The following is a 23,048-nucleotide window of genomic DNA, read 5'->3' as shown; positions in this document are numbered from 1 at the left end:
TTTGTCCATTGTAAGTATAGTTTGTTAATTTGTAGTTTATATTATTATGCAACCATTACCATACAAACATTAATTTTAAGATGTTATTTTCCAAATTTAGATTAGAATTTTTTTCATACCTACTCATGCTTTACTATCTCCAACTTAATCTCAGTTTTCCCTTAGAATATGTGTGAATACCGGCACACATACTCTCTGAACTCTGTAGCACTTGTGGTCTATCTCCAGACAGACTTTAGATATCAGTTACCTGGAATTCTTAAGAGATAGCAACCAGGCCCTCTTCTGTCCCACAAACTCTTTGTCAGGCAACTTTCAGATTCTTTACCACACTGCCAAAAATCTTACCATTAAAAATGTTTACTTACTGAATATGGACTGTAAAAAAAGTTGTACCAATGTTCAATTTTCTGAATTTGGTAATTTAGTGCTATGATTATGTAAGAGATTATGTGGTTTGGCAAAAATAACAGTAACAGTTACGCTGTATACAAGTATATATGTATATATATATACACACACATACACACACACGGACGTGGGGGGAGTGTAGAGGAGGGAGTATAAGAAAATGAGTCACAATGTTAACAATTGATGAATCTAGATGGAAAGTATACAGATAAGCAATAATTTTATAAATTTGACTTTTTTTTTTTTTTGGCAGTACTGGGGTTTTAGACTCAAGGCCCACAGATTGCTACGCACACTGTCTTCCACTTGAGCCTTCCCCACAGTCCCTTGGTTTTTGTTTGTTTGTTTGGTTTATATTTTTAAAGTAAGGTCTTGAGGACCATGTAGTCCAAACTGGCCTCCAATTCAGAATCCTCCTACTTCTGCCTCCTGAGTGCTGGCATTACAGGTGTGCCACCACCATGCCTGGCTAAAGTAAATTTTAAAGTAGCCTGTAATCATGTCCTGGCTATTCACACAAATCAGCAGTTGTGAATGTGTGCATGTTGTATATGACATCACAACATGAGTATCATCTATAGAATATGCATTATTTTTCCCATTAGGGCATAAAGGACAGCAGGCTTTTGCCCTACCCCTTCGAGAAAAAACAAAACAAAACTCTATGCTTATTGTAATTTTAGAGTGTCAATGATGTAGGTCCTAAAAAGTTTCCCCAAAACAGTCAGCTATAGAGAACAAAAAAAAAAAAAAAAAAGAAACAGGGACATTTCATCAAGAGTACTGCTGAGATTAATGATGTTAATAACTTTGGGCTTAGAAGGAAATAACCAGCTGGAGCATAAGCATATTAGAGAGCAAGATGACAAATACTGCTATTTAAATTATAGGAGGGACTGATAAGCAAGAACACAGTCTAAAGTATGTGGAAATATTTTAAAATATTTGAATATAGAAAAACAATTGCCCCTCACAGATAATCAAGAGAAAAGGACTGAGAAAGAAAAAGGGTCAGAGATTTTTAGACTACAAGTATGTTGAAGGAATTCACAAGCTTCTAAACTAGTTCTGACCATTTCCTATTTTTTTCTTTAAGTGTGTAGAGAAAATTATTTCAATGAGAGCATGAAGATCTAGAAAAGAAATTAGATTAGGCCGGGTGCTGGTGACTCACAGCGTTAATCCTAGCTACTCAGAAGGCATTGATCAGCAGGATGTGGTTCAAAGCCAGCCCTGGGCAAATAGTTCTCGAGACCCTAACTCAAAAATACCCATCATAAAAAAGGATTTGAGCAGAGTGGCTCAAGTGGAAGAGTGCCTGCCTAGCAAGTGTGAGGTCCAGAGTTCAAACCCTAGTACCACAAAAAAAAAAAAAATTAGATGAAAATTTATATCAGAAGAAAATTTAAAAACTGGTTATTAGGGTATGCCTGTAATTCAGCATTTGAGAGGCTGAAGCTGTAGAATTTTGAGTTCAAGGACTGGGCTACATAGTAAGACCCTGTCTCAAAAACTGAAAAGAGGGCTGGCAGAGTGGCTCAAGTAGTAAAGTGCTTGCCTAGCAAGTGCAAAGCCCTGAATTCAAACTCCAGTACTAAATAAAAAACTGAGAAAAAAATAAAATAGGAATAAGAGTGTCCATATGAAAAATTCATCCACTTAGAGTCATTATGCTACAAAAAGTGCTAGCATGATATTATTTCTGGGCATATTTAAAAAGGGCTCCCAAGTATTACAAACTCAATTGAAGTGTGCTCCAGTAACAACAGCATTGTGGTCACTCTCACAAGAGTGACTCCTGTGACACAGACTACCCCAGAGAAGTAGAATGTCATCTTGAAAAGCTCCAGTGAAATCTATTTAAGACGCTGAGATGGAACTCCACTTGTGAATCCTATTTTCACTATTTCAGAGTTCCCCATAAATTGGAAAGACAATCCAGTGAGACTGGTAAACTATTTCAGTACTCCTTTAATAGCACTCTGAATTTATACAATAGGGTGACTAATTATTGGGATGTAAGATGTGCAATGGTTCTTTATTCTCTCCACCATCATTAAGACAGGGACAGAAGTAGGGATAAAGTTTCTCCATGAAAATGCTACTGAAGGTATAAATGTGGGCCATGGTTTTGGCATTGTAGAAGGACACCTGCCCTCCCTCATAATCCAAGTATATGCCCACCTTATTGAGTTTATCAGTAAGTTTCACACTGCAAGAAGGCAAATCCAGTGCCTTTAGATCAGTTTGGTTCCTTAGTCTTAAAAGCCAGAATCCTTGCTCAGGAGTTAGAGGACAGCTACCCTTCCGAGGAATGGATTCTTTGGCGATTCCAACTGTCCATTTTGTCTTCTTTGCTACTTCTACTTCCCAGTACCACTTTCCAGATGTGAAGCCTTTTGAGGCCAATACAGCCACACTTGAGTCAAACCTCTCTGGATCATCAGGCATTACCTGCTTAACGTCACCGTGCCACACACTGGTCCGGGCTTTGGATAGCACCAGATTTGGGTGAGCTGTTTTAGGGTCCAGAGTTAATGCAGACAGGCCTAGTTGAAAAAAAGAACAGACAGTAGGGAGTAGAAAAAGAAGGTGAATGCAAATTCCCATAGTAAAAGACAGTATTTACATAGACATTAGCTTTCCACACACAAATTCTTAGGCAAGCAATTTCTTACATACTTTTTGTTGTTTAGGTATTCATGTTACTATTTCTAGACATTTTTATATTTAGGGTAAAAATCAGGTTTTACTCAAGTAATTTATGCTTTACTAAAGGAAATAATATAAATAATGTAAATAATGTACTGATAAATATTTAAAAGTACAAATGACAAAGGGGTAAAAATTAAATAAGGTTGCCTTAGGAAATCTTTCTAAGGAGAATAAGTATTTTGGTTGTGATACAACGTACATGATAGGTATTTCAATGCTTCCAGTAAACAGAAGGAAAAAAGAGTAGGTTAAATACAATTGCTTATGTGGGGGAGAAGGTAAGAGCTTGCCTGTTAGAGACAGGTAAGAGTGAGTTTAGAGGTGGGTGATGAGACATTTTTACACTTGGTTTAACAGATAAGGAGACATTTGAGTGGTTTATGCCACTACTACTAAGAATGTGGTAAACAAACTGTGTGGTTTCCAGCCTGGAACAAGATAATAGAGAAACTGAGAGTAAGATTTTAGAAACTTTCTAGCAGTCTGACAGAGTAATTTGATGTCAGTGGACTCTAATAATTACAAAATTGGACTTGTACTTTTCTAGTGATTTTTAAGTTCACATTTCCACATAATTTATATTATATTCTGCAAAAATATCACTCCATGACAGGTTGAGATTTTAAAAATGTGTAGAAGTTTAAAAAAAGTTGATGTCATAGAAGTAGAGTAGAATAGTAATCACTATAGACTAGTATAGACTAGGGATGGTAGGGAGGAAAAGGAGTGGAGAGAGGTTGGATAATGGGTACCAAAGTACAGTTAAATAGGAGGAATGTGTCTTAGTGTTTTATAGCACAGTAAGGTAACTATAATCTACCTCTTTTTTGCAGTACTGCTGATAGAATCCAGGGTACTACACATGCTAGCAAGCACTCTACCACTGAGTTACATCCCAGTCCTTATTATGTATTTCCAAATAATGAGAAGAAAAGAGTTTTAAGGTTTCTAACACGTAGAAGTGATACATGTGTGAGGAGATGGAAATGCTAATTACCCTGATTTGATCATTATACATTGTATACATGTATTGGGTAATATTGTGCCCCATAATTGATATCATGTCAATTGAAAAATTTTAAATTACCAGGCACAGTAACACAATGCCTACAATCCTAGCTACTTGGGTTCATAAGGCTGAGGCAGAAGGATCACAAGCTAGTAGTCATTTTGAACAACATAGCAAGACATGGTCTAAAAAAAAATTGGGGAGGCTGGGGCATGGCTCTAGTAGTAGAGTACCTCAGTCCAGACCCCAGTATCACCAAAAAAAGGCTTTTTTTTTTTCTTAAGAAAAATGGAAGCAGGCCAGTAAAAATATGACACAATACTAGGTATGAGATAATTGGATTTTGTTATGAAATTTTATAAAGAAAACATAATAATTATGTGTTCACATCATGAGCACATATACATTTCCAGTCCATTTTTTACTCTGGTTATTTTGGAGACAGGGTCTTATGAACTATTTGCTTAAGTTGGCCTTGAACTTTAAAACTTCTGATCTCAGCCTCCCCAGTCATTAGGATTATAGGTGTGAGCCAGCAGCAAACGTTCCTTGGTTATTTTTGAGGTAGGGTCTCACTTTACGCCCAAGCCAACCTGAATTGTGATCCTATTTGTGCTTCCCTACCTAGCTGAGATGACAGGCATGCACTATCACATCCAGCTTGAGCCACCATGCCTGGCCACAAACTCAATAAAATTTTAATGATAGAATCTCTCATAAGTATCATAGGTAGGGAAAGGGGTATTCATTGTAAAGTTCTTTAAACTTTTCTGTGTGTTTGGAAATTTCCACAATAAAATGTAGAGAGAAGGGTCATTTTCTGTGGCCATTCTATTAAAATAGAACATTCACCTATCCTTCACTGTTTATACACTTATTTACAAAAGTACTTATGATATATATATTAGATTTACCACCTCCATCTTTCTCTTTTATCTCTTCTCCCCTCTTCTTAAAATAGTTTCAACAGGTCTAATTGTTCTATTTTCATACATGAATACATAGTACTTTCACCATATTTGCCCTTCTTCACCCAGCTCTCTTAATATCTTAATTTTTCACTTAGATGACTACTTCAGAATCTAAATTGGTCTTCTAACTTGCCTTCAATTGAAACAGAAATTACATCTTTTATTTCTGTGTCCTTGAAGCCCAACTTAGAACCTAACACACAGTAGGTCCTCCATAAGAGTATATTGAATGAATGAGTAAATTTTAGTAATATGGTATGGATACACCCAAAACTAAAATATCTAAAGTTGAATGTTTCCTCAAGTCAGAATTGGCAAAGCATAGCCACAAGGCTAAATCTGTCTATAGCTTCTTTATTCACTACAATGAGAATTAAGTAGTTGTACCAAATACCAGAAAATCCTAAAATACTTACTATCTGGCCCTTTATGGGGGCAGAGAGAGGGGGAATACCAGCTACTGCCCTAAAGCAACAACCTTATTTGTAAGTCTGACAGAAATTGAGAAAATACAAACCTGCAGAATGAGTAAAGACCTAGAAATAAGAAGTATGGAGTAAGGGCTGTGGGTATAGTTCAGTGGTAGAGTTCTTGCCTAGAATGTGCAAAGTGCTGGGTTGGATCCCCAGCATTGTAAAATTTAAAAAAAAAAATGTATGAAGGTATGGAGTGTAGTTTACCAAGGTCTGACTGACCACTGTTACCACAGGGGGAAAAATTCCCCACTCTGTATAGGGGGAGAGCATATGGATGAATAATACATTATTAATAAAAATAGTTATTGTGTATCAATGTATTAAATAAGTCCCATTTGATTTTCTTAGATGAAAAATTGTTGCAAAAATGAAATTCAGTTTGCACTTTAAAAGATTGCTACAAATGAGGTTTTGGTTTACAGGGCAAAACATAAAGGAAGGAAAGCACTATGTGATATTGAGGCAGCTAGAATATTTTGGGCAGAACAACATAGAGAAGGGAGTGGTGCAGAGATTTACAGGGTCCCTCAAGGATGTGGATAAGTACTGATCTGCACTTGCATTCAGTGAAACTCAAGACTAGGGACCGGGAGACTCTCAAAATCAGTAGGCTGAACAATATCTTGAGCAGTCACAGTCAGAATAAGTTGAGTTTTTTTGTTTGTTTTTTGAGACAGGGTCTCACTACATAACTGAGGTTGACCTCAAACTCACAATTATCCTGCCTCAGCCTCCTGAGTGCTGGGACCACACCCAGCTGGGAGTAGTTCTCAGTCTTGTAAACTATAATGGGAAAATGTATTCAGAAAAGATAGGGTATTCAGAAGGGAATTACTTTAGAAAATGGGCTGAATTAGCCTTAGATTAAAGACTGTTCTTGAACCACTGACAAAGTTTAAGTGAAACCTTAAGAAGAATGAAATGATTTCACATAACTTAACTGCATGTCAGAGGTAAGGCCAATAGAACTTAAAGAACTATAACAAAATCCAGCAATGTAAAATTCATTACATTTGGCATCCAAAGCAGCCAAAAGAGACAAATTTCTCATGCAGCAGAATTCCTAATGATTTACGTAGATACTTCACCTTCAAGGAGGGGAGAGCACCACTATTCACTCCTTAAGCGTGGGCTGTAGTTAATGACTGCCTTCCATGGTGAACAGTATGGAAGAAGAAAAAATGATAACTTTACCATGGAGAAAGCTGGCAAATGCTCGAGGCAGATAATTCAAGCCAACATCAACAGTCATAAACCATGTTGACAAGTATATACACTTGATACTACATAATTAAAATGACAATTTAGTGCTATAGTCTTCCCTCTCAATAACTCATAAGCCTTATCATGAAAAAAACATCAAACAAATGCAATAGTGCAAGCTCCTTCTAATGTATGACCAGTACTCCTAAAACTGTCAAAAGTCATCAGAAACAAGGGAAGTCTAAGAAACTGTCACTGCCCAGAGCCTAAAGAAACATGACAACTGGCCAGGCACCAGTGGCTCACACCTATAAGCCTAGCTTCTTGGGAGGCTGAGATCAGGAAGATCAAGGTTCGAAGCCAACCCGGGCAAATAGTTTATGAGATTTCATCTCCAAAATAACAGGAGCAAAATGGACTCAAGGTGTGGCTTGAGTGACAGAGCACCTGCTTTGCTAGCGTGAGGTCCTGAGTTCAAACCCCATCCCATCAAAAAAAAAAAGAAAGAAAGAAAGAAAAGAAAAAGTGCCAGGTACTGGTGGCTCATACCTGTAATCTTGGCTACTCAGGAGGCAGAGGTCAGAAGGATTGAGGTTTGAAGCCAGCCCCAGGTAAGTAGTTTGCAAGATCCTATCTCAAGAAGACCCTTCACAAAAAAAGGCTGATGGAGTTGTTGCTCAAGGTGTAGGCCCTGAGTTCAAACCCCAGTATCTCAAAAAAAAAAAAGAAAGAAAAAAACAAACATGACAACTAAGGGAAATATGGCATCTTAGATGAGATCTTGGGACAAAAAAGTGACAGATAAAAACTAAGGAAATTTAAAGAAACTATGAACTTTAGTTAATAATGTATCTATTTTGGTTCATTAGTTTTTTGTTGTTGTTTTTGTTTTCTTTTTTGGGGGGTTATTTATTCATTGTTTGGGCCATCTCTCTCCCACCTGCCCCCGCCCCCTCTCTCTCCCCCCCACTCCCCTTGCTTCATTGGTTCATTAGTTGTAACAAATATATATTAAATTTAAGATATTAATATGGACTAAGGGAGGGAAAAAGTATTTAAGGACTCTTTGTACTACTCAGTTTTTTTCTGTAAAATTTAAAAATCTGGGGGAATAAAGGAGAATGATGGAAGGGGTGAATTCAACTCTGCTATATTGTAAGAATTTTTGTAAATGGCACAGTATATTCCCAGTACAACAATAATATAATTTGAAAAAATAATAAAATAAAATTTAAAAAATTTAAAAATCTAAAAGTGTTCTAAAAACATAAACCCTGTTGGAAAGAAAAGATAATTATTGGTCATGCAAAGCAGCAGGAAAACATGATCCACAGTCAAGAGAAAAATCAAGCAGTTAAGTCAGGCCCATGAGCTGGGGCATGGCTCAAGTGGTAGAGTGCCTGCCTAAGCAAGAGGTCCTGGGTTCAAACATCAGTGCTGCCAAAAAAATGTTTTAAAAGAATAAGTTAATAAAATAGGCTCAGAGTTGGTAGCAATGACAGAATTACAGACCAGGACATTAAAATATTTATAAATAAGTTCTATTTGCTTGTGAATGTAAAGGAAAGCATGAACACAGTGAGGAGAGAAATTGAAGGTATAAAAAGACCCCAAAGAAATCTGGGTACAGTGGTATAGGCCTATAATTCCAGCACTTGGGAGGCTGAGGCAGGAGGATCATTAGTTCAAGGTCAGCTTGGGTTATATAGCTAGACCCTATCTCCAAAATAAATAAATAAAAATAAAAAGACCCAAATGAAACTCCTAGAAGTGCAGTGACATGTATATGAATTGAAAATGTCTTGAGCAGTATTAACTGAAGTCTAGATATACAGAAGGATGAAAGAACTTGAATAGCAAAAGCAGCTATTCAAAATGAAATATGAGAAAGCCTAAAAAATAATAAGCATCTGTGACATGAGACAATTTGACAATATTAAATTATCTAACATGAAAAATTAGAATCACACATGGGAAAAAAAAGGGTGGTAAAGAAAAAAAATTGGAATGGATGGAATTGGAGAACATCATTCTGAGTGAGGTTAGCCTGGCCCAAAAGACCAAAAATCGTATGTTCTCCCTCATATGTGGACATTAGATCAAGGGCAAACACAACAAGGGGATTGGACTATGAGCACATGATAAAAGCGAGAGCACACAAGGGAGGGGTGAGGATAGGTAAGACACCTAAAAAATTAGCTAGCATTTGTTGCCCTCAACGCAGAGAAACTAAAGCAGATACCTTAAAAGCAACTGAGGCCAATAGGAAAAGGCGAACAGGTACTAGAGAAAAGGTTAGTTCAAGAAGATTTAACCTAGAAGGTAACACACATGCACAGGAAATCAATGTGAGTCAATGCCCTGTATAGCTATCCTTATCTCAACCAGCAAAAACCCTTGTTCCTTCCTATTATTGCTTATACTCTCTCTACAACAAAATTAGAAATAAGGGCAATTGAGGGGGGGAGAGGGAGGGGGCGGAGTGGGTGGTAAGGGAGGGGGTGGGGGTAGTGGGGAGAAATGAACCAAGCCTTGTATGCACATATGAATAATAAAAGAAAAAGGGAAAAAAAAAAAGAAGGATGAAAAGAAAAGAAAAAAAATTGAAGAAGTTGGGTAAAATGTTGTATGCCTGTAGTACCAGCTACCTGGAGAGGCTGAAGCAGAAAGATAGCTTGAGCCCAGGAGTTTACTAGTGGGCATTTTTCCAAATTTGATGAAAACTATAAATCCATACATTTAAGAAGTTCAGTGAAGCAGGTACATTTAAGAAGTTCAGTAAAGCAGGTGTGGTGGCATATGTCTGTAATCCCAGCTACTTGAGAGGCTGAATCAGGGAGATTGCCAATTTGAGGTTGGCCCAGGTAAAGGTATAATACCCTATCTCAAACAAAAGGGCTAGAGGCATGGCTGAAGCAATCGAGTGTTTGCCTAGCATGTGTGAGGCCCTAGGTTCAATCCCCAGTACTGGGAGAAAAAAAAATCTCAATAAATATATTAAAAATATAGTATCTTAAAAAGAAATCACACCAAGCCCTAGCATAATCAAACCAGTAGAAGTAACAAGAAGCAAATTATAAAAGTAGCCCCTAGCCAGGTAGATCAAGCATGTAATCCTATGTATTTGGGAAACTGAGATCAAGAGGATCCTGGTTCAAGGCCAGCACAGGCAAATAGTTGAGACCCTAGCTGGAAAATACTTAGTACAAAACAGGGCTGGTAGAACACCTGCCTAGCAAGTATGAGGCCCTGAGTTCAAACCGCAGTACCGCAAAAAAAAAAAAAAAGGAAAAAAAACCAGAGGGTGATATTGATATTGCATAAAATAGGCTTCAGAAAAAGAAATATTAATGGGAACAAAGTCAGGCATTTTATCATTATAATGAGACTGAGTCACCAAAAGATCATAGTAATCCTAAGAATGTATTTATCTGATATACTTAGAGCTTCAAAATACATAAAGGATGTTTAGAATTGTTATGACCTTTCGGTGACTTAATTAGTAAACAAGACTTCATCAAAATTAAAAACTTTTAGCCAGGCACTGGTGGCTCACTCCTGTAATCCTAGCTACATAGGCAGCTGAGATTGGGAGGATTGCATTTTGAGGCCAACCTGGGCAAATAGTTTGTGAGACCTCATCTCCAAATTAATCAGAGCAAAAACAGGCTGGAGGTGTTGCTCAAGCAATAGCATGCCTTCTTTGCAAGTGTAAAGCCCTGAGTTCAAACCTCAATCTCACAAAAAAAATCTTTTTTAAACTTTTGTTCCTTGAAATACTGTTAGGAAAGTGGGGTGGCGGGGTGGGGGGGATGTGGGGAACAGGCATGTTGGCTCATTCCTTTAATCCCAGTACTCAGGAGGCTGAAGGAGGATCGTGAGTTCAAGGCCAGCCTGGACTATATAGGGAGACCCTGTCTAAAAAAAAAAAAAAAAAGAAAAGAAAAGAAAGAAAGGAAAGGAAAGGAGGAAAGAAAGAAAAAGGCAAGCCATAGAGTAAGAAAAAATATTTTGTTTTTTGTTTTGTTTTGTTTTGTTTTTTGGTGAGACTGGGGTTTAAACTGAAGGCTTCACACTTATAAAGCAGCTGCTCTACCACTTGAGCCACACCTCCAGTTGAGAAAAAATATTTTTCAATAACTAATTTATTCCTTTACAACTTAACATTAAAACAATCCAATAAAAATGTGGGCAAAAGAATGAACACACTTTACTAAAAACATATATGAATGGCAAAGAAGCATATGAAAATATGCTCAATAGGATTGGACATTGGGGTTATACAAATTAAAACCACAATGAGATACTTCATATTAAATAGTTAAAATTTAAGAGTGACAACATTTATTAAGAATGTCAGGGCAGGGGATGTGAACAGGTACCACCACTTGAGGGGACAAAAAAGGCTGGTAGTTTCTTATAAAATTAAATACACATTTAACATACACTCTCAATCCTACTACTAGGTATTTGCCCCAAAGAAGGTAAAACACAAATATTTGTAAACAGATATTCATACAACTTTATTCATAATAGCCAAAAACTGGAAACTACCCAAATGTCTATCAGTTGGTGAATGAATAAGGCAATTGTGATGTATCTACAAAGCATGGTTATTGATGCATGAAACTAGTTAGGTAAATCTCAGAAAGCATTATGCTAAGTGCAACATGCCAGCCACAAAAGACTATAATGTATGATTTTACTTGAATGAAAATTTTGAAGATACATCTAAGGTGAAATAAAGCAGATCAATGAGTGTCAGGAGGTAAGGGGTATAAAGAAGAAATTGATTGCAAAGGAGCATGTGGAAACTTTGGGGGGATAGAAATTGCCTATACAAATATGGAGATACTTACATAAGTACATATGTTCGTCAAAACTCATCAAATTGGGGCTAGTGGGGTGACTCGAGTGGTAATGCACCTGCCTAGCAAGCACAAGACCCTGAGTTTAACCCTCAGGACAAACAACAACAAAAGCAATAAGAAACAAAATCTCATCAAACTGTAAACTGGGTGAAAATACAAGTAAAATCTGTGAATTTTACTGTTATACTTCAGTGAAGTTTATTTTTTTCACTGTCAATTACCTAGAAAAATTGTTAATAGGGATAGATTTGTGATTTTAATAACATCAGTAACTACAAATAATAGTAGTAATGATTCCATATGAACTCTATAAAAACCTTATTTAAAATTTTGTCTCTATAAAGATTTTTATTTAGAATATTATTTAATGTTCTTAAAGTGCCATTTGTTTCTTTTGTCCTTCTTAGTCCTCTGATATCTGCAGGAACACAAAAACTTTAGTGTCCTTGTTATTTATTGAAATTATCAGTTTTTTTAAGAAGTGTGGAAGATCTCTGAACAATCATCTAAGATATTATACTCTATATTATGAACATTGAGCACTAGACCTGTAAAGACCCTATATATGTACAGAGTATGAACAGAAACCTTATGAGCTGGGGACATAGCTGAAGTGGTAGAGTGCCTGCATAGCAGGCAAGCTGGAGACTCTGGCTTCAAGCCCTAGTATAGAAAAAAATGACAGAGAGAGAGAGAGAGAGAGAGAGAGAGAGAGAGAGAGAGAGAAATCTTCTTCATAACAGAGAAACTCCAGAGATTCATATTGCTGGTTTAGCAAAACACTATAAAGTGTTGGCTGTTGCCACATTTGATATATCAAACAAAATCATAGGCTAAGTGATTCTAATATCAGACTCATATATTTACCAAAGTCATATATATTTTTTGGCAGTACTGGGATTTGAACCCAGGGCTTTGTGATTGCTATGCAAGTAGGTTCTCTACCACTTGAGCCACGCCCCCAGTCCCAAAGTCACATATTCTTTTTTTTTGGTGGGAACTAGAGTTTGAACTCAGGTCTTCATGCTTACAAAGCAAACACTCTACTGCATGAGCCACTTCTCCAGTCCTCAAAGTCATACATTCTTAGACAGTAGTAACAAAAGAAATTCAATCATACTAACTAGCCTCCTTTTGGCGAAACTCCAACCTTCCTCCTAACACAGACTCTAAAGGTTCGAGAGGAGGACTCACAGATGAAACATAGATGAGAGCCCTAGGAACCAACAGGTCCTCCTCACTGGTACCTGGAGAGAGAGTGGACTGCATTTCCCTCCATGCCATGTACTGGATGGGTCCTTTGAACTGGCCTAGGTTCAGCTTTCTGGAGATAAGCTGTCTGGGTGTCAGTGCCCTCATTCCTTGTTCCAAGCTGCAGGGGACATAAAACATTTATTCTTAGATAGCCTCCAGTGACTGAAGGAAGGGTATGAAAAATACTATAGGGAAGCACTTACCTGTCCAAAAAATTGTTGATGTCCTAAAAGAGGAAAAGAGAAATAGAGAAGTCAGATGCCTGTTCACCAACTCCAAAACCTTCTCCAGTGATTCTGAGTAGCACCAGAATTTGATCCCCAACAACTTTTTTCATCTTCCATATGCTTTTTCTGATCTGCATCCCCAATCTAATCCAAGATAAACTGGCTTTGCCTTGCTCTGCTGTACTAGAATTCCCTTTTATAGGGAATAAGAGAGAAGCCAGTAAGACAATAATTAAGGTTAAGCTTTGTTTTACTCATATTTCTAAGTAGTCTCAGAAGAAAAACAATAGATATTCCAGTCCCAAGGTCACTTTTTCTTACTCTGGATAATTTTAAGTACTGAGGTAATAACCAATATAACTTTAGAGGGGAAACTTCAGGCAGCATAGCTTTTTGAATACATCAATTTATGATTTCCAAAGAGCCAAAAATTCAACACAGGCTGAAAATTTCATATTTTTTGAGAAATAAAGCTTTAAAGTTCTTTATAGAAAATTCTGAAATTATTAATACCTAGTGTTATTAATGGGGTTTGTTATCTCATTTTCTAGGAGGATGAAAGTAAACTTTCTGCTGTGTAGCCACCTATGTTTCCCAGGGCTGGAGATGTGGCTCAGATGGCAGAGTGCAAAGCCCTGAGCTCAAAGCCTTAACAAAAAAAAGCACTGAAGTTTTGTCTGTTTTGCTTTCCCCTAGTGGTGAAAAACCACTGCTACATCCCTCCCAGCCCTCTTCCCCCATCTAAGTGTGTGCATAATCTTGTTGGTGTGGAATCTCACTTTCAGGAAGTCGAAGGAGTTTTGCTGTTCCATCCGTGTCTGAATGCTCTCCAACATGTCTTTGGCAAGGAGACACTGCTCCTGAAGCTGGTTCAGATTCAGCTCCATCTCCTCACTCAAGGCTTTCCCCTCTTCCTGGAGGTCATTTAGAATGTCCTTTTCTTTGCTGTGCAGGAACTGATGCAGCTTTAGAAACTCCAGGGAAATGTGTTGCTGCAGATGTACCTTGTTTTCCTGGAAACCTCCATGAGCATTACCATGGTCATTACTGAGACTAGCATTTGGGGATGGGGACCCATACCACCAACATTAACACACCTTGGGAAATACCATACAAATGGCCCCTTAGGAGACTTATTCCTTCTTTCCTAGCTAGCTTAATAACTCAGCATGAAATAGTCAAAAGTGGTTTCTATGTTCTTGTTTCAGTACTGGTATAGTAACCAATGATTCATTAGATAGTACTGTAGAGCTAATCACTCGAGAATGATAAATACTTTCCTAGATTGATAAGCCAGTATCTACCAAATGGTGCTGTTACACTAGAGCCAGAAGGAGGTTGGGAGAACTGTCCTTATCTAGAAATCAGAACTGAGGGATGCCAGTCCTGCTGCCAAGACAATATTAAAGAAAGAGGATATGTGCAATGTCTAAAGCACTGAAATTGGTAACTACTACACTTATAGCTCTTTTCGCAGGTGGCCATAATCTCCTCACAGGTGAACCATCTGATATCCTAGCTTCTCAGTTCCTCATCCTCTCCATTTCTAAGAATTTACAGCTTTTTTTCCACTCAGTCACACTAGGATTTTATTATTCCCAGTAGTGCAAAACAACTTTTTATGCTTCAAGCTCACCTACTCAGGTATCCCTGTTGCAACAATTATTGGGTCTCATTGAAACTTTATGGTAATTGAGCCCTCCATTTCCATTCATAAACTTCTACCTTCATGTCCCCTATTTGTTTATTTATTTATTTGGTGGTACTGGAGTCTGAACTCAGGGTCTCATGCTTGCTACCACTTGAGCCACTCTGTCAGACCTTCATGTCCACTATTATCCAGCTTGGATTCTATGGTCCATCATTATTACTTGCATTCTTAAAATAGCTTAACTCCCTCTCTTCTATAGCTCAAACTTTTCCAGTTTCCCTTTCACCTCTCTCATCACTAATTTTCATATGTTTTTTGCAGTACTAAGAATTGAACCCATGGCCTTGCACTTGCTAGGCAAGTGCTCTCCACTTGAGCTATGCCTCAGCCTCTCAATTGTTATTTATTGGTTTCACTTCCTCTAACCAAGCTCTCAATATTATAATCACATGATATTCTGTCCTACATTCCTTTCTACATTTTCTTTCTAGGCAATATCCTTCTACCCCACGGCTTTAAATATCATCTAATTGTGGCAACTTATCTCCAGCCTAGACCAACTTCTGAGCTCCAGATTCCTAAAATTAACTATCTATTTGATAGCGCCACTCACCCCTCTAGATAACTTCTATCTCCAAGTAATATACTCAGGCTATTTATTTTTCTGCATGTCCACTGTTTCTCTAGTCCAAGCCAGTGCTTGGGACCACTGCAGTAGTCTTCTAATCATTGTCTTTGTCATCACTCTTTCCAACCCAGTCTCCACACAGCTGCCAAGAGATACTTCAAAATGAGATGAAACCATGTCCTTTATTTCTCACTATTCACAGGATAAACTTCAAAATGCTTAATAGTATCTACATGAGGGCTTACATGATTAGGACATATCTGCCTCTTCAATATAATCTTGCTTAGCATGTTCCAGCTTTGTTGGCATTTTTTCTGTTTAACACAGCAACTAACTTCCTATCTCAGGACTTTTCCATGTACTCTTTCCTTCTTCCTAGAGCATTCTTCTCCAGGCCCCTTCTTTCATAGTCCCCTCACCCAGATCTCTTGCTTAAGTTACTTATCCTTCAGTTCTCAATTTTAATAAATGGCTGATTTCAGAGCATACTTTGCCCTCAGTCTAGATCAGCTTATCCATATGCTTTTACCATGCCCTATATTTTCATTTAAGTACTAATCACAGTAGTTATTTTATTATTAACAAGATTATTTAGTATCTGTCTCCCTCCTTCAGAATCTAGTGTAATGTCTGACCAACTCAATAAATTTTTTTTGAATGAATATTGACTCTAATAGCTAGTCTAGGAACTCTTATAATAAGAATAAAATTCTCTGGAGACATCATTACTTCCATCCATCCTTCTTTTCCTAAGCCTATATATTTCTTTTTTTTTTTTTAACTTTTAAAATGTGTTTATTCACTTTATTGTGTCTGCCATTTATTTTGTTGCTACTCCGACTTTTCTTTTTTTTTTCATTTTTCTTTTATTATTCATATGTGCATACAAGGCTTGGTTCATTTCTCCCCCCTGCCCCCACCCCCTCCCTTACCACCCACTCCGCCCCCTCCCACTCCCCCCCCCTCAATACCCAGCAGAAACTATTTTGCCCTTATCTCTAAGCCTATATATTTCTTTTTACAGGTGACCAATGTCAGAGAAGGTTCTCTTGCATAGAACAGTTAATGAAGAAACAGAACTTCTAATTTAGCCCTCCAACCTAGGTACTGATTTGACAAATCTCTCAGCTGTTAATGTTGTTCTAGAGTTCCTGTGGAGTTGAAAGTATATTTTATTTAGTTTGGGGGAAGCTAAGAAAGATCAAATCAGATGAGAAAAGCATGCAGCTTGAGAAATCTTGGTCCACAGGTGCCTGGTTATAAACCCAGAGGAAAGAAAAGTACTTCTTTGGACATAGCAATATTTAGTGAGTGTTTCTGGTAAATCTCTTATTTTGCCATAGATAAAGTGAACCATCAGGGCTGGGGGCATGGCTCAAGTGCTTGGCACCTGCCAACAAAGCATGAGGCCCTAAGTCCAAACCCAGTACCACAAATAAATAAATAGGGCTGGTAGTGTGGCTCAAGCAGTAGAACACCTGCCTAGCAAGCATAAGACCCCAAGTTCAACCTCCCACTACAGCCAAAACAAAAAAAAGGATTAATATATTAGGAGAAAAGCCAATCTCTCTTGTTTGTCAACTATTGGGAATCTATTCTACCAACATTTATCTTTCCACCCTACAGTGTTAGTTTTCTACTTCTATAGCCCAAGTGCCATTTAGTGTATTGATAATGTATTTATAGGCCCCTTTGCACCTATGTGGCTGAAGTCACAAGCAGGATGATTCTACTTCTATCCTATAACCCCTCTATCATTCTCCTCACCTTGGAATCAGCAATTACATCCTTCTGCATGTTTTTCAGAGACTGAAGTTCCTTCAGGGTAGACTCCAGTTGACCCTGATGAATGGCAAGCTCCTCCTAGGAATACCAAATAGAATTCACCAACTTGGGAGATTTTAAAGACCATGAAGGACATAAAAGCCCCAGAGAAAAATTAAGTTCTTGCTGTCAAAATCTTTGCTTTCCTTTGTATCATAGTTCCTGTCTATTTCAAGATTGTGAATAGGGCTGGGAATGTAGGTCAATGGCAGAGCACTTGCCTAGCATGCATGAAACCCTGGACTCAATCCCCAGCTCTACAATAAATAGCAAATAAAGAACATGGATAGGCCAGATGCCGATGACTCAGTCTGTAATCCTAGCTACTCAAGAGGCAGAGATCAGGAGGATCTCAGTTCAAAGCCAGCCCTGGGTAAATAGTTTTCAAGACCCTATCTTGAAAAATTTGATCACACACAAAAAACAAAGGCTGGCGGAGTGGCTTAAGCAGTAAGAACACCTGCCTAGCCTAGCAAGTGTGAGGCCCTGAATTCAAACCTCAGTGCTGAAAAAACAAAAAAAGAATGTGGATAAAGTTATAAACAGCAGAAAAACTTAGTTTGATCTCTGATTAGCTAGCTATAGGATTTGAAGAATGTCATGGAACTCTATGTATTTTCACACTAGATACAGTTCTCACCATGTATACTTTTACTTATGCTTTTCTCACTTGTTTTCTTTCTACTGCCTATCCAAGTCCAAATGATATCCTAGCTCAAGTCCTATCTCTTTCCTTCATCGCACATTCCCTGACTTCAGCTTTTTCCAGTCCTCAGAAATTCTAAACGCTTATGAATTACAAATTCACATTACAAATGTGATAAAATTTAGCTCTCAAAGTGAACTATCTCATATTGTTTCTGTCATTACATTCATTTTAAACCTGACCAAATTTTGAGACTTTTATAACAAGAGCAATACTTTACACATCCGTAGTCTACGGATGTGGTTGAAGGAGTTGGCCAGAGCTCCTCACTGCTCCTTTCCTAAAAGCAGCACCTGTAGAGAAAGAACTTTGTAAAACATGTTGTCTTTCTGAGCACTCTGAGATTTGTCATTATTTGGTTTGGGTGTTTTTTAGCGGCACTAGGGTTTGAACTCAGGGCCTAACATTTGCTAGGGCCTAACTGATTAAGCCACTCCACCAACTGCCATCACTACTTGAATAAAGGGGTGAGAATGGAAGAGAGAAGAAGACCTACAAAAGATTTTTCTAGCTTTCCTAAGGGATTGCTCAAGGCCCAGGGCACACACACCGTAAAGAAACGGACAGCATCAGTGATTTGCAGGAACTCCTTAGACTGCCCCATAGACAACCGTGCATCCTTGCATTGGAAGCAGATCAATTTCCCATCTGGCTTGCTGAACAGTTTCAGATTCTCTCCATGCTCTGGACACTGTGGATTGCCCTTGAGCAGGTGTAATTTCTTAATCTTCTCTACCAGCTTCTCCAGCACAAGGTTGAATGTACAGTTGCTATATTGACTTAGCCTCTTACACTCAGGACAAAATGTTTCCTTTGCTTTCAACTTCCAAAAGTTTTGGATACAGGCTTGGCAGAAGTTGTGGCCACAGCTTAGCATCAGTGGATCATGAAACCAGTCATTACACAGTGAGCAGTGTAGCTCCATAGTAATATCTTGTATCACCACTTTAGAGGGTATGTGGATGGCCAAATCATTTACTTCAACATAGTTGTCTGGATCGATGTTGGAGGAGGGTCTGGAGGATACCTTTGGAAAAGAACAGCTTGAATGAGTTTCTCTTTCTTGTTCTGTTTCAGCACTCCAGCATGGAGCATTCCAATTCCTAAAGGAGCTGAGAATTGATGCAACTAGAGTAAAAGCACCAGAATATCTCCTTTGAAAATGATCCAATAAATTTAATGTTTTCTAATATCATAGTTTATGGTACTACTTAAGAGAGAAAGCAAAGCAGGGGAAGAAAGAGTTTGCAAACAAAGAAATGTATTTTATTGAGCATCCTTCTCTTCATCTATCTTTCCCATTTATCAGCTGAAAATTTTACTTTCAATTTCTGGTCTACTAGTTATTACCCTTATTTTTGTTTCCTAGCAATCATGTACAAAGAATTGGAAAGTCAGTCAGATTCCTCAGTCAGTGACATGATACCATCAACAATCCAGGCCCTCCCACATTCCTTTAAAAACATATTATAGTGGGAATTAGTAGTGCAGGTCTATAATCCTAGCACTAGGGAGGCTGAAGCTAGCCTGAGTTTGATGCTAGCCTAGCTACAAATCAAGACCCTGTCTCAAAAGAAAAAAGAACTGGAGATGTGGCTCAAGCAGTAGAGCACCTGTCTAGCAAGCGAGAGACCCTGAGTTTAAACCCCCATGCCACCAAAAAAAAAAAAAAAAAAAAGTGGGGCTGTAGGGATGTAGCTCAGTGGTAGAGAACTTGCCTAACGTGCAAAATCCTGGATTCATTCTCCAGCACAGCAAACACACACATTACAGAAATATCAATACAGAAAAATGCAAAATCATAAGTGTATAGCTCACTGACTTCACAAAATAAGCACACTTGTAACCATTATACCAAATAAGAAATAGAATATTACCAGCATCCAAGAAGCTCCCATATGCCTGTTTCTAGTCACCTCCCCTCACCAAGGTGGATCTTTCTTCTGACTGCTTTGTATTTTATATAAATGCAGTCATGAAATGTGCACTCTTCTGTTCCTGGCTTCTTTTCAACATTATATTTTTGAGATTTATCCCTATCATGTGTAGTAATCCATTTATTCTAATTTCTATATAGTATTCCATTATATGAATATAACATAATTCACTTCTCCATTCTACTATTGACAGACTTTGGGGTACTTTCCAATTTGGAGTTATTAGGAATAGTGTTGCTAAGACCATCCTTGTCCATGTTCTTTGAAATTGATATATAGATATGTATCGATATATATGTAGATATATATCTATATCTACATATATAGAGATATATTTCTCTTGGGGGTAAATTAAAGAATTAGCATATACTCAGGTTAGTAGGTATTGCCAAACTTTTTTTAAGTGGTTGTATCACTTAACACTACTACCAGTGTTGTTCCATATCCTTTCAACACTCAGTATAGGAATATTCATTTTAGCTATGAATGTGCAATAGTATTTCACTGTGGCTTTAATCTCCATTTGCCTGATAAATGTGAAGCCCACTTCTTTATGTCTATTGTCCATTTTCAGCCCCGCTTCTGTGGTATGTATGTTCAATGCACCTATTTTATTGTTGGGTTTTCTTTTTGTTTATTCACAGAAAAATTCTTCATATATTCTAGATATGAATTCTTTATCAAATGCATGTATTACAAATATCTCTTTCTACTCTAAGTCACCTTTTCACTTTGTTAATGATATCTTTTATTGAACAAAAGCTATTAATCCTTAACTTTGTGTGTGTGTGTGTGTGGTGGTACTGGGGCTTGAACTCAAAGCCCCACACTTGTTAGGCAGGCGCTCTACCACTTGAGCTACTCCTCCAGCCCTTTTTTCTGTTGGGTATTTTCAAGATAGGGTCTTGACAACTATTTTCTCATGCTGGTTTCGAACCACAATCGTCCTGATTGCTCCCTCCCGAGTAGCTAGGATTACAGGCATGAGTCACCAGTACCCAGCTAAACTTTTTTATTTTTAAGTGCAACATATCTGGTGGAGTGACTCAAGTGGTAGAATGCCAGCCTGGGTGTGAGGCCCTGAGTTCAAGCCCTGATACCACCAAAAAAATAATAAGTCCAACACAAATACAGAAAGTAGTAGAAAAATGTGTAGTTTAATAATGAAAGACAGGACTGAAAATAGGTAGTGTATATGGGGGGGGTACTAGTGAGGGGGAGATGAATGAAGGAGAGTAAGGTGAGAATATATGGTTGATGGACTTCATATACTTATATGAAATAGAACAAAGAAACCTCTTATAATTGCTTTTAGTGGGGCAGGGAGGGGGTCAAGGGGGAGAGATGGTAGAGGTGATCTAACCAACATACAATATAAGCCTAATCAGAATGGTCACAATTAATTCCCCCTGTACATTGAATATATCCTAATAAAAATTTTTAAATGTGTAGCTTACCGAATTATTAATAGGTAAGCAGTCAAGAAAAGAGACAGAACCTTGCTGGCCATCCCAGAAAGTCTCTACATACTCTCTTATATCACCTATATGCCCCTCCTATTCCTGAGATGACTACTGTCTTAAATGTTGTCTTAATCATTTCCCAACATCATAATTTGGGTTTTTTTTCTTTTCTGGAACCTCACATATGCTAAGCCATCACTTTTACACTGAACTTTGTCCTCATCTCCAACTTTATATTTTAACACATTTGCCTAAATGATATACTGTTTCATTTTGCTTGGTTTGATATTTATATAAACAAAATCATATTTTATATATTTATATTTATCTATCTCTGTCTTGTTTTCCTCATCGTGTTTGGTCTACTCTTCCCTGTGTTCTATCAGTTACAGATTTAGTATTTTTATATATACTTTGTAAAAAAAAATTGGGGGGGGGTGGTCCTGGTCTTTGAACTTAGGGCTTTGCACATAGTAGGATATGCAGGAGCTCTATCACTTGAACCACAACTCCAACCCTACTTTATAAAATTTTAATAGGATTTTGAAAAGGATTTCAAAAATCCTATTAAAAGGATTTTCAATAAGATTTTAAAGGACAAGTATATGCAGGCTGCTTTTGATGAAAGCATTTAAAGGCAAAAGTACTGGCCACAGCAGATTCAGGAAAGGAATAACAATAGGCAGGATAAGCAATAGATTCTCTAAAAGTCTTGGGAAGAAAAAGTTAGAAAAGGAGATTCATGGCAGAGTGAGCGCTTTAAAAAACTACTGCAGGCTAGGTGCAAGGGCTCAAGTCTGTAATCCTAGCTTCGTGGGAGGTGGAGACAGGGAGGATCATGGTTCAAGGACAGCTAGTGCAAAAAGTTTGTGAGGCCCTCCATCTCAACAGGCATGATGTCATGTGCCTGTTATCCCAGCTATTCAGGAAAGCACAAATAAGAGGATCACTGTCCAGCCAGCTGGGCATAAAGCCTATCTCAAAAATAGCCAAAGGAAATCTCACTACCTCAAAAATAAATTAAATAAATAAATAACCAATGGAAAAAGGGCTAGCAGAGTGACTTAAGTGGTAGGGTACCTGCCTAGCAAGTGCAAGACCCTGAGTTCAACCCCAGTACTGCCAAAACAACAAACAAACAAACAAAAAATGCCTATATTTACCAGGTAATCAAACTCACACATGTGCCCTTGTCTGGATGCATGCTTAAAAAGATCTGAGAATACCTAAGCTTTCACATGTGGCTGGCATTCAGGCTCCACAATGGGCAGGAAGTAAAGACTAAGGCAGAGCTGTAAATAGCCTGGGTAATTGTGAAGGAGCATCACAACACATAGCTGATTGTCAAAGGCTTAGTACTTTCTGTCATCTTCTTCTTACCTCCAAGCATTTGAAGAAATTGTCAAAACCCTAGCTGACCACTGTGCTAATGGAATACAGATTTCAGCGGCCACATGTGACAAAGATAACAGACTGTACAAAAATAGTTCTGAAAAGTCACTAAGCAGGAAAACAACAAACCTCAGGCATAGTAGGATCTTATTTCCAGAGGTGCCACATTATAATATTCAAAATGTCCAATTTTCAACAAAAACGCATGTCAGGAAACAAGAAAATATGGCTTCATTCACAAGAAAAAAATTAATAGGAATTATTCTTAAAGAAGCCCAAGCGTTGAATCAGACCTACTAGATAAAGAATT

The 23,048-nt window shown here is 37.8% G+C and overlaps 1 protein-coding gene across 1 annotated transcript in view; it reads right to left on the bottom strand.

Annotated features, from left to right (window-relative positions):
* Nucleotides 1-1,180: 1,180 nt before the first annotated feature.
* Trim69 (tripartite motif containing 69) overlaps nucleotides 1,181-23,048 on the bottom strand; it is a 42,864-nt gene continuing 20,996 nt past the window's right edge. Inside the window, exons 3-8 of the mRNA XM_074065866.1 lie at nucleotides 18,497-18,973; nucleotides 17,184-17,279; nucleotides 13,917-14,150; nucleotides 13,114-13,136; nucleotides 12,904-13,028; nucleotides 1,181-2,960 (exon numbers count right to left, since the gene is read on the bottom strand). Of these exons, the coding sequence (XP_073921967.1) occupies nucleotides 2,416-2,960; nucleotides 12,904-13,028; nucleotides 13,114-13,136; nucleotides 13,917-14,150; nucleotides 17,184-17,279; nucleotides 18,497-18,973 (1,500 nt within the window). The 3' untranslated portion in view covers nucleotides 1,181-2,415. The remainder of the gene's footprint in view (nucleotides 2,961-12,903; nucleotides 13,029-13,113; nucleotides 13,137-13,916; nucleotides 14,151-17,183; nucleotides 17,280-18,496; nucleotides 18,974-23,048) is intronic.

This window comes from Castor canadensis, chromosome 2 (genome assembly GCF_047511655.1).
Source record: "Castor canadensis chromosome 2, mCasCan1.hap1v2, whole genome shotgun sequence".
Lineage (NCBI taxonomy): Eukaryota > Metazoa > Chordata > Mammalia > Rodentia > Castoridae > Castor > Castor canadensis.
The sequence above is the reverse complement of the archived record's forward strand: the minus strand, read 5'-3'. Positions and strand labels throughout refer to the sequence as shown.